At 60.5% G+C, this 11082-nt stretch overlaps 1 protein-coding gene across 6 annotated transcripts in view; it reads right to left on the bottom strand.

Moving 5' to 3' along the window:
• Positions 1-10267, bottom strand: part of ARHGEF1 (Rho guanine nucleotide exchange factor 1) — a 19907-nt gene extending 9640 nt beyond the window's left edge. For 3 of the 6 annotated variants that reach the window (XM_057492748.1, XM_057492749.1, XM_057492751.1), the window contains exons 1-14: positions 9945-10096; positions 6683-6827; positions 5596-5637; positions 5424-5507; positions 4875-4988; positions 2896-2994; positions 2647-2689; positions 2189-2435; positions 1771-1800; positions 1463-1562; positions 1222-1318; positions 1113-1148; positions 803-940; positions 203-308 (exon numbers count right to left, since the gene is read on the bottom strand). In XM_057492748.1, coding sequence (XP_057348731.1) covers positions 203-308; positions 803-940; positions 1113-1148; positions 1222-1318; positions 1463-1562; positions 1771-1800; positions 2189-2435; positions 2647-2689; positions 2896-2994; positions 4875-4988; positions 5424-5507; positions 5596-5637; positions 6683-6703 — 1157 coding nt within the window. In that variant the 5' untranslated portion in view covers positions 6704-6827; positions 9945-10096. Of the gene's footprint in view, positions 1-202; positions 309-802; positions 941-1112; positions 1149-1221; positions 1319-1462; positions 1563-1770; positions 1801-2188; positions 2436-2646; positions 2690-2895; positions 2995-4874; positions 4989-5423; positions 5508-5595; positions 5638-6682; positions 6828-9944 lie in introns of all 6 variants that reach the window. The other 3 variants (XM_057492747.1, XM_057492750.1, XM_036896529.2) reach the window with 2 other exon arrangements.
• Between the last annotated feature and the right edge of the window lie 815 nt (positions 10268-11082).

The raw sequence follows: 11082 nt of genomic DNA, 5'->3' as shown, positions 1-11082 counted from the left end.
GGAGGAAGGGGAGGAGGAGGAGGAGGAGGAGGAGGAGGAGGGAGAACAGAGGGAGGAGGAGGAGGAGCAGGAGGAGGAGGAGCAGGCCAGGTGGAGACGGCTCGGGACGGCAGGTGCAAATGGCAGCGCAGCCCCGCGCGCCCCCCCGGCCCCCCACAAGCCTGGTCTTGGGCCCCGCACCCCGCTCCCCTGCCCTAGGCACCTCTCGGAGTCAGCTCCCTCCTCAGTGCTCTCCGGGGGCGCTGGGGGCTCCAGGCTCGCGGGGCCCTGTGGGGGCAGGTCCCCCGGCTCCGGCGGGGCATCGCCACCTGTGGAGACAGCGGAGCGGGGGGCTGGCTGGAGCGCGCTCAGGGCGGCAAGAGCCACTCGGTGGGCACCGGGTGGCTGCTCTGTACCCCGGTGGGGGGTGGGCACACGGAAAGGCTGTGTGCTCCGCTCAGCGGGGGAGGAGGGTGCTCCCCATGTAGGGACGAGGACACTGAGGCTCACGGGGTGGCCTGGAGCGACTTCCGTGACACACTCAAGTGAGCCGCAAAGCCAGGGCCTGCGCCGTGCAGCCGCCTGAGACCCAAGGGGCTGGGCCCACACAGAGCCTGGAGCCACGGGGGCTGCCGGGACTCGTAGTCCGAGGAGGAGGGAGCACGGCCCCCCACGATAGAGGTCAGAGCCTGGGAGGAAGGCCCGGAAAGGGTCAACTGTGGGCAACGGGTGGTTCTATTAACAACCCTGGTGACCAGGAGCAGGCGGCGCACGCGGAAAGCCAAGGGGCGGTCTCACCGGGGGGTGACCAGGAAACTCTCACCTGGTTCCCGGTCGGGACTATCCTTAGACAGTGGGTGCAGAGAAATTCCAGGGGTGTCCTGTCCGGACACCCCAACATTCCGGTCCCGGGAGGACACCCCCAGGCCTCCCTTCCGTTCCGTAAGGCCTGGCTTCTCAGCTGGGGAGACAGTGAGAACGGAAGGCAGAAATGAATGTCTAGCGATGCTAACCCGCGACAGCCTAGGGGGCCCAAGATGCAGGCTCCAGTGCCCTCCTCCCCATCACCCAGGGGACCCCTCCCAGCCTTCCTCAGGTCCCCAGGGGGGAAGCTCTGGCTTCAGGACCATTACCATCAGCTTCCGCTTTGGGGTGTCGAAAATCCGGAGCTGAAACGAGAGGCGGACCGTGAGGGAGGGGCAGCGTGGGGAGGTGGGGCCAGGGCCCGGGCCAGCGCCTCACCCTGCGGCTCTCCCCGGCTCCAGCGGGCAGCGTCCAGAAAGATGCTCAGTCCCTTCTTGGTCTTGGTGGGCTCGTCCGCCCGCCGGTTCCCCATGACCTGTGGGAGGCGGGAGGGGCGGGGCACTAGTTATTTCTGAGATGCCGACGAAGTGGAGCCAGCCCCCCGGGGGGCACAGAGTCGGGAGGCTTCCCAGGGGTCTTTGGGAAGGAAAGGGCCAAGCTTGGGCACTCAGGGAAGCACCTTTTTTCGGAAGAAATTCCTCCCCGACTTCTTGTCCCCACTCTTGGTCCGCACCCCAAGGTGGCGCATGTACAGGCTGATGGCGTTGACCACAGCGGCACTGGGGATGGGACAGTGAGGGTCCTGGGACGCACACGCTGCTGCCCCACGGCCTCCCCCCCCACCCCGGTCCCCTTCCCACCCCAACCCCCCCACTTCCCACTGAGCGGCTGAGGGAAGGGGAGAGGATCCAGGGGACAAGGCCGGGGTGGTGGGCAATGCCCAGGCCCCTCCCTCCTCCCTCACGCTGTCCCCTCTGCTTCCATCACCTCTTTTCCTCGTCAGGAGAAATGGTGTGTCTGTGAGAAGAAAGAAGTTTGTGACAAACTTGCTAAGCCTGGGGTCCCTATTCCCCGAGCACAAAGGTCCCGGTCACTGTTCCCTTAGAAGCTGGGGAAGGAGAGCGGGCAGGCAGAGAGGGGACTGTCAGGGCGACTGGGAAGGAGGCCCACATGAGGAAGGAGAATCTCATCCAGGCGGACGGGAGTTGCAAGAACAGGACCCAAACACCGGGCCTGAACAAGAGACCATGAAGATCTGGAAGCTGGAGGGAACCCCAAAGCTGGGAAGGGAAGACACAAAACCAGATGAACTAAAGGGCTCGTGCTGGGGGACCCAGACGTCAGGGAAGAGCCCGCATGCTGAGGACAGAATGACCCCTGGGCAGGGGACGCCGTCCCCACTCACTGCATCTCCTCCAGCTGGGTCAGCTGCTGCTCTGCCAAGTGCCGCTCCCGGGCCTCGAAGCCCAGGCGGTCCCGCCCAGCCCAAGCCTCCAGCTGGGCCAGCTCGTGCTCCCAGGGCGTCATGCCCATGAGCCGCTTGGAGCGGAAGTCCTCCAGCTGCCGGCTGAGCACTGCCTGCTGGCTCTGCCACACCTCCTGCACAAACTGCCGCTGGAGGTCCTCAGAGATGAGTTCCGGCCGGGTGCGGTCTGCAGGGACAGCGGCAGGGGCTGGGGCCGGTTCCTTGGGCCTCTGCCATCCAACCACCCTTCCCTGCGCTCCAGTGGCCACACTTCCTGTGGCTGCTATCCCGCTGCCCATGGGAGCATGGGAACGTGGCCTCCCCTGCCCAGGGCTCCCGGGGGACCTGGTCCCCGCTAGAGACCTCACTCTCACCCTGCAGCCCCCTCTACTCCTTACCAAGTTCAAAGGCAACTGTGGCAGGGACAGGCACCCGCAGAAGCTGCTTGGGAGAAAGCAGGGAGTAAAGGGGAGGACCTCAGGCCAGGGCCCGCTGGGGAGGGAGCGGCGGAGGGACAGCGGGCTGGCGCAGGGGCTCCCCAGGCCCGGCCCCCTTCACACTGCCCTCAGTGCGGTGGAAGCTGGGAGGTGCGGTGGCTCTCCAGGGCCAAGGGGCAGGGGGCCTGGGGCCACTCCAAGGTCTCTCACCGCCGTCTTGTCCAGGAAGCTGTGGTAGAAGTCGAGGAAGGCCTTCTTGGCCTCCTTGGTGCCCAGGGAGCCCAGCACGTCCGCGTGCAGGTAGCACAGCTGGGGAGACAGAGGGTAACCAGTCCTGCCACCCACCCAAACCACACACCCCTGGAAAGCCTCCGGGCTCAGATCCTCTGGGAAGTGCTCCCTGGTCTCTACCATCCCCACACCCAGGTGCTTGCCTCCTTGGGGCCACCACGGGCATTTGCCCTTTTTCTGTTCTGTGAAATGGTTCCGTGTGGTTCTGTTTGCTCCGTGCTACGGCTCCCACCACTAGGCCAACCACTGAGGGCTACGCGGACGCAGGATGCTGTTCTGAATCCTTTATATACGTTAGCCTGTTCAATCACAGGGAATGTCGATATCCCATTTTATAGATAAAACCAAGCCCAGGAAGCCTGCACAAGGTCACACAGCCAGTAAGGGGCAGAGCTGGGATTGGGATCCAGGCAGGCCGTCTTGGTCACACTCCACTGACTAGAAATACTGTGAGCAACCTGAGGGGGTGTGTGTGTGGCTCGGATTCCTCTGTCCCAGACAGCCCAGTGCGCAGTGAGGGCTGGGAATAAACAGGTAGGCAGGTGGGGCGCACTCCTTCGTTCATCAGGCAGTCACAGAGGCGGCCTGGGCGCCAGCCCTGGGCTGGACGATTCCAGCAGTGCAGTGGGGACTCCAGCCTGTCGCAGCTCCTGGGGGGGATCTTGTCGGGTGAGGGGCACAGTCTGTGTGCTAAGGCCTTGCCCAAGTGGGGGTGGAACTCTGTTTCTCCACTGTAAACACTTTCAACAAATCTATGCCTGCACCCCCATAAAGTGAAACTCCACAAAAGGCCAGGAGGAGGCAGCTTGCGGGGGCTGCAACTATCTCCCAGCTGCTCCCCCAGCCGATGAGATGAGGGAGAGGCATGGGGACAGATCTGAAAATGCTGGAGGCCACCTGTGTCACCTCAGCCAAGCCGTGGCCCTCACCGGGCCTGTTTCCACATCTATACAGGGACATGGCAGTCAGTACCACCCTGGGCTGAGTTCCAGAATCCCCTAGGCTTAGGAGGAGGACCACGGAGAGGGCCAGGGCATCCATGCCCTAGGGGAGGGGAAGCCAGTTTTCCAGAGAGAAGGCAGTTTCCTGATTTCCTGCCAGTTTCTGAAGCTCTGGTGTCAATCAACTGGCCCTTTGCTCTGCATCCCCCTGCATCCCACCTGGCATTTCTATGTCTCCTTATTTTTCTGGAGGGACCCGCTATGCATTCTAGCACAATGCCCTGGGCCAATCTCCACTCGTGGCCTGTGCTGAGCTGTACTGGGTCTCCGTGGGATGGGACCCTTGTCCACAGAGTCCCCTCCAGCCAGAGTCATGGCTTGCTCCTAAGTCACCTGCTGGGTTCTCTAGACTGTGCAGGTGTTTCTGGACAACACGACTCTCCACCACACCTCCCAGGTATTTTCTGCCTGATACGGGACGTCTCTGGGTCAGTTCCGTTCTCTCTGCCTTGTGGGCTGGCCTGTGGTGGTTTCTTGTTTCTGGGCCGGGGCCTGGTGAGCCGTCTAGATCGGAAGGCTAATGGCTTTCTCCCGAGCACCGGCCCTGAACGACTGACTGGGCACATCTGCTGAGGCCGCACAGAAGAGGATTCCATTTCCAGAGTCCCTGGGAGAGGGTGCCATCACTGATGGGTGACACTGCCATGGACACAGGGATGGGGGCATGGTTTCTGCCAGGCTTCTGGATTCCCCGTTGCTCTCTGTGTGACCCTGCCCTGTGTTCCCTCCCGTCCTGCACTCGCTGCTCCCCGTGTCGCTGTCTAGATCACATAGCAGGCTTTCTGGCTCTAATTCTAGAGCTTGGGCTGTATGTTCTGGATGTTTTCCAGACCCTCCAGGCTCATCCCTGCTGGTGTACCCCGCTGACTGCTGTGCGCTGTCCCAGCCCCCCCTCACCAGGGGTCCCGGCTCAAACTGCAGGGCCACATGCTGCAGGAGGGCCATGAGGTGGGCCGGGCGCCGCTTCACCTGCTCCAGGCTCTGGAACTGGCTGTTCTGCTCCTCTGTGCTCTGAGGGGGAGATGAGAGGGAGACAGTGGGAGCAGATGCGGGGCCCTGGGCTTGACCTCTCTCTTCCCCGGCAGCCGGGACAAGCCAGGTGATGATGGTGCTGGGGCAGATGTCAGGGGCAGTGGGTGAGCCTGAAGGTCATGATCTTGGTGATGCGGACAAAAACAGAGAGCTGGAATGGGGCCCGTGCTGTAACTGGGGGCAGTGGTAAAAAGTGGGGTTTGAGGGCTGTCATGGGGCTTCAAGGATGGGGTGTGGGCTGAGGAAAGGGGGTACAGGAAGAGGAGGGAAAGAGTGGGCAGTGAGGTGAGGCAGGGGACAGCATCTGAGGGCCTGAGAACTGGACCTGGGTAGAAGGGGACACTGAGAATGGGAATTGAGGGCTGGGCCCAGAAAACCAGGGACAGGAGCTTTTCCACCCCGTCTCCCGCTCACCGACTCCAGCTCATTCTCAAAATCCTCATCCTCAGCCCCGATGATACTGACTGGCACCAGGCCGGGCCGGGCGGGCCCTGGGGCCTGTGGAACGGGAGGGATGGCTTCAGCCCACAGCGCTCCCCGCCTTACCGCCCCCCAGGCCCCTCACCCCTGGGCTCCCTCCACTCACCACCCCTCGGGCGAAGTCCTCTGTCTCCATGGGCTCGCAGGGCTGGGGGGACAGGAGGGGCCACGGTCAGGGGGTGGGAGGCGGCACAGGGCAGTTACTCACAGATTCCTGGCCCAGGTGTGAAGGTGAGTAAACAGCCTCCCCCCATCCCGGCCTCCACAGCTCAAAGGGGCCTCTGTGTGGCGACAAAGAGCCCTTCAGAGGCCAGCTAGGGCGGGGAGCCCGAGGACAGGGAGCCTTGTTGTGGGGGAGGCTGGAAGCCCAGGAGCCCGGGTCTGTGACAGAGCTGCGGCTCCGAGGCCTGTACTCTCGGGTCCCTAATGGAGGTGGGGATTGAGGGCTCAGACTCTTGGGTCTGAGGGAGGCTGGGCTGGGGGCCTGAACTCCTGGGTGTGAGTGGGGAGGACGGGCTGGGGGCCTGGCCTCCTGGGTATGAGTGGGGAGGACGGGCTGGGGGCCTGGCCTCCTGGGTGTGAGTGTGGAGGAGGCTGGGGCTGGGTCCTATGAGGCAGGTCTGGAGGCAAGGAGAGCTGGAAAATTAAAGGGGAGGCAGGTGGGAGCTCACTGGGGTATAGGGGGCTCTCCTCTGATCTGTGACAGGCTTGGGGCAGGATGCCACCTCTGAACCCACCAGCCCTACTTCCTGTGACAGGAAATCACAATGACAAATCCCTCAACCTCCAACTCTCTTCACATAAGAAAACAAAACTCTGAACCCTTCTCCATCAGGGACCAGGAGCTCCCGAGTCCAGAAGCTCTTTCCCCCAGGGACGTGCTATCTTTCTGGCTTCCAGTCCCAGCAAAGAAGGGATGGTCCTCAGAGAGCTCAGCCCGGGTGGGTCTGTCTCCTGCTCCCTCTGTCCGTCTGTCTCACAGGCTCTTTCCCCAGCCAGGTCTCCCAGGCCGTCTCTCTCTTGAATCGGCCTTTCTTCTGGTTTCCTCATTATTCTCACTCCCTTGCTTCAGATCTGTCCCACTCTGCTCACCGGCTCTGCCAGCCCCCCCAGCCCCCTGCTCCCTGCTCCCTGTCTGTCCCCTCTGCCTCTGCCTCTCTTCCCATCTGGTTCCTGCAGCCACAGGCCCGCACCTCTCCGAGTCGCTGTCTCATCTCTCTCTCTCCCAGCTTGTCTCCCTCAGAGTCTCCACTTCTCCCTGCGTCTTCCCACCGACATCTTCTGTGTCCTTAATTAGTCTGACTAATGCCATGAGAGCCCGTGTCAGGCGGGAAGGAGCTGTGGAAAGAGGGGTGGGGTGGACCAGAGCGGGGGTCTCTCCCTATAGCCCAAAGCTCTTTATAATCCCAGTCGCTGGAGACCCACCCTTCTTCCTCTTCCACAGGCCTCCCTCAAGCTCAATAAATAGTACCTACGACTTTGATTACGATCATTGAACAACAGTGCTTTCTGGAGTGTCCAAATGCCACCCTATAGGTTCAAGCACCGGAGCTGGCATCGTTTTTATTACTTTCCATAAAGTGTATCTGCCCAACATCCAAGGTTGGGTAGTTTATGATTTGAGCACTGTTTAACATTCACGTAAATAAATTTGCAAGCCAAGGCCGAAAAATAATAGTAATTATTTATTATGAGAGCTAAGCTTACATAGCACTTACAGGGTGCCAGGAATTGCTCTAAGTGCTTCCCACATATTAGCTCACTGAACCCTCATAACCACAAGCACCCCAAAGCTATTGGTATTCCCATCAGAGATGGAAAACCTTCATCAGGCCACCAGCTGCAACTTCTGGGCTGGAAAACTTAACCACGGACATGGAGGGTTCAAGCTCATCCTGCTTAGCGGTGGGAAGTTTGACAGAGCAGGGAGATTCCAGAGGGACAAAGGAGAGGACACATATTATTTGAGCGAATGCTCAGTGCCTGGCAGGCCCCAAATCAGGCACTTGTCATGCATTATCTCCTTTATTCCTCACCACAATAGAAAATAAGAGCTGGCACTTAACGTGTACTACGTGCCATTAAGTATGTGCCAGGCACAGCATTACTACTTTATAAGTATTAACTCATTTAATCCTCATAGTGACCCTATGCGGTTAGAATTATTACCATACCCATTCTACAGAGAAGGAAACTGAGGCACAGCTCAGCTTCAGACCCAGGTAGTCTGGCTGCAAAATTTAGGCATTTAATTACCAGAATGTGCTGTTTCAGACCATGGGGCACTCCAACCCAGCCTTAGAAACTAAAATCTGAACCAAAGCTGAGACACATGAGGATTCCTTATGGTGTCTGGGAAAGTGAGGGGTATGTGGGCACTGTGGCCTGGGCAGGACCTGCAGGTTGGATTCAGCTGCTCCACAGAGCCCTGGGGCTCAGAGAAGATTCTGGCAGGGAAAGTTGAGGGTTGGATGCTTAGGAGATGTGGGAGGAGAGGGGTCCACAAAGGTAGGGGAATTAAAGGCTGAAGCTGTCAGATGTATCTACAGCAACTGACAAGGCATGGGGTTCTGGGGGGTCAGGGCTGGTTTAGAGAGTCCCTAGGGGTGGTGGTCCTAGGGCAAAGTGGGCGTGTGTGGGGGAGTACATAGGTGCCTGGGTTCTATGCAGGGCTCAGGGTCTTTAAGACACTGAGTGGATGACCCTGGTCTCCAAGAACCTCCGGGAGCCTTAAAGAATCTAAAATACAGAGTAGTCAGGGTGAGTCTATAAAGGGCCCTTGGAATGCATAAGGCCCCAGATTCTATTTGACACATGGTGACAAATATGGATCTGCAAGGATCCAGGGATTACATAGGATCGTGATTCCACAGGGGTAGTAGCCAGTCTATAGGACCTCTGGAGATTTAAAAGGGGACTAGAATTCTACAGGGGCATGTGTCATGTGTTGGTCCCGAGAGCCAGAATCTACTGGGGCCCCGGATTCTAGAGGATGCTATTGACCGATGGAGTCCCATATCTTTAAGGAGCCAAGTCTCCCTGGGGAGGGGGAGGTGGGGGCGGGACCGGACATGGTGGGTCTGCAGTCCCTTGAAATATGGAATGTGGCGGGTCTACACGAGCCCCAAATCATACGTGGGACGTGGCGAGTCTACACGGGCCCCAAATTCTACAGGGACGTTGCTATGTACAAGGCCAGGGATGCTGGGGCGGACATGCGGAGTCAGGGCCTGACGCCCGCCAGAGGACGCGTCCCTCACCTGCTCAGAGTCGGAGAAGGCGGCACGGCAGCCACCAGAACCGAAGACTCCGCGCGCCGGCTCCGGGTGCCCCCGCCCCCGCGTCGCTCTAGCTGCCCGAGTAAGTCTTGGCATACAGCTCCACTCCTCCCGCCAGCCGCTCTAGCCCGACTCCAACTAGGCTACTGCCCCAGCGACTCTACTCCTCCCGCCAGCCGCTCTAGCTCTCCACCGCGCCACGCCGGCCAGATAAGGCTGCTCTAGCCTGTTTTGGAGGTCTGGCGTTTCCATATCTCGAGTGCTCCCGTCACTCTCTGGGGCCCCGCCTCCTTCCTCCGCCTTCCCCGCTCCCTCCCCGCCCTCGGTGCGGACCGTTCCAGCCCACTCCGCCCGGGCTCGATCCGAGATTTTCCAGTCCCCGGCATGGGCTCTCCGGCCTATCTTGCTCCCCTAACTCCGGAACCAGCTGAATTCCGAAAGCTCATGTATTAATTTTCACCGCACCCCGCACAGCCCGCCCCCGCCGCTGCACACTTCCCGCTGGGGCTGGAAAACAAAAATTCTGGGTTCCAGCGTACCTTTCCCTGACAAGCTGTATAACCTGGGGGCAATTACTGTACTTCTTCCCGGGCCTCAATCTTCCCGTCTGTACAATGGGAGAAGATCTCAAGCTCTGTACCCTGCAGTCCACCTCTCAGGGTCGAATTAATAGCCCCCCAAAAGAACTTTTTTCTGTACAACTTTCAGCTTCACAGAGGCCTTCAGCTCTGTTACTGTTGTTTTTCTTTTTAGGTGGCCCTAAAGCATGTGGGTTTGGAGAACCGCGCCCGGCGGAAAGCACCTGCGAGTTCAAATCCCAACTCCACACGGTCTCCGTGTGTGAGTGCCCCAGGACGAGTCGGTTCGGCTCCCGAGCCTCAGTTTCCCTACCCGTACAATGGGAGTGATCATCCGTTCTCCGTTAGACTGTTGCGAGGCCCTGACCCCGGCCTCGCAGCCCTCGTCCCCACTTACTGGGCACTCAGCAGGTATTAGTTCTCCTCTCTGTCCCCCCTTTGACAGATGGGAAAACCGAGGCTCAGGGAGGGGCGGCCGCTGGCTCAGCGGGGCCCCAGGAGGCCCCTCCACTGCGGGCAGCGCCCCAGCCCCTCCCGCCTCCTCCTCACTTCCCCTGGCGGCCGAGGGGAGGAGGCGGGCGGGGCCGCGGGTGGTGTACCTGGTGTCCGCGCGGGGAGGTGACCGGCGGGGCGCCCGGGGTCGGGCTCGGCGATCCCGGGCCCTGCGTCCCGGCTCCCGCTTCCTGGCTCTGGCGGGGCAGGAAGTTGGGGCGTTTTTCCGGAGCCCCCGCCCCGCCGCCCCTCCCCGCTTCCTGCCCGCGCCCCGCGCCCGCCCGGCACCTCCGCTTCCTTCCCCTTCTTGCCGCCCGCCCGGCCCCTCCTTTCCCCGTCCGCCCGGGCTCCGCCCCGGCCCCGCCCGACCTCTCCCGGCTTCGTCCGCCTGTCAGTCGGTCGGCAGGGCGCGGGCTCCTCCGCTTCTCGCCTCTGCCCAGTGTCCATCGTCACCTCCCTGCGGGCAGCCCGCCCCGCTTTCTGTCTCTGCGTGTCTCTCGCTCTTCCTCTCTCTGCCTCGCTGCGCGTGTTTCTTCTGTCCGTGTCCCTCTCTCTCTCCCTCCCCTTCTCCGTCTGGGTCTTTCTCTCCCGTTACTGGGTCCTTGCTTCTCTGCCATGTCCGTCCCCGCACCCCGTCACTTTGTCCCCCAAAGCCCTTCTCTTTCCATGTCTGGGTCTCTATATCTGTATCGCCATCTCGGTCATTTCCCCTGTTGCTTTCTCTAGAGTCTCAGGGGTCCACCTCGCCATGCCCACTTTCCTATGGACCCTTCTTTCCTTTCTGTCTCTTCTGCTGTCTCAGTGTCCGTGTCTCTGATTCCCCGTCTCTTCTTGTCTTTCTTCACTTGTATTGTCTCTCCACTACGATCGCTGTGTCTCAGTCTCTCTCCCCCCTCTCTCAGAAACTCCGCATCTCTCTGCCTCTCTGCCGCTGACCCCTGGGTCTCTTCACCAGCCCCAGGTTAGGGCCACAGACTCTCCAAATCCCCTTGCCACAAATCTGCTCTCGGGGAACAGGTGCGGCCTGGCTGTATCAGCCGCACCAGATGGGGACCAGTGTGTTTGTGGGACTTAAATATGCATGAATAAATACAGTTATAAATAAATATGATTGCCTCACCTGACTCCCTCCTGTACCCCATCCCCCAGAGACAAGGCTCATGATGGTCCTCCCCAAGACACTTCCTGTTTCTCTCGGGGGGCCGCTGACTGGCTACCTGGTCTCGCTGTGGGAAGTGGGCAGGG

This window comes from Manis pentadactyla, chromosome 15 (genome assembly GCF_030020395.1).
Source record: "Manis pentadactyla isolate mManPen7 chromosome 15, mManPen7.hap1, whole genome shotgun sequence".
NCBI classification, from domain to species: Eukaryota; Metazoa; Chordata; class Mammalia; order Pholidota; family Manidae; genus Manis; species Manis pentadactyla.
The sequence above is the reverse complement of the archived record's forward strand: the minus strand, read 5'-3'. Positions and strand labels throughout refer to the sequence as shown.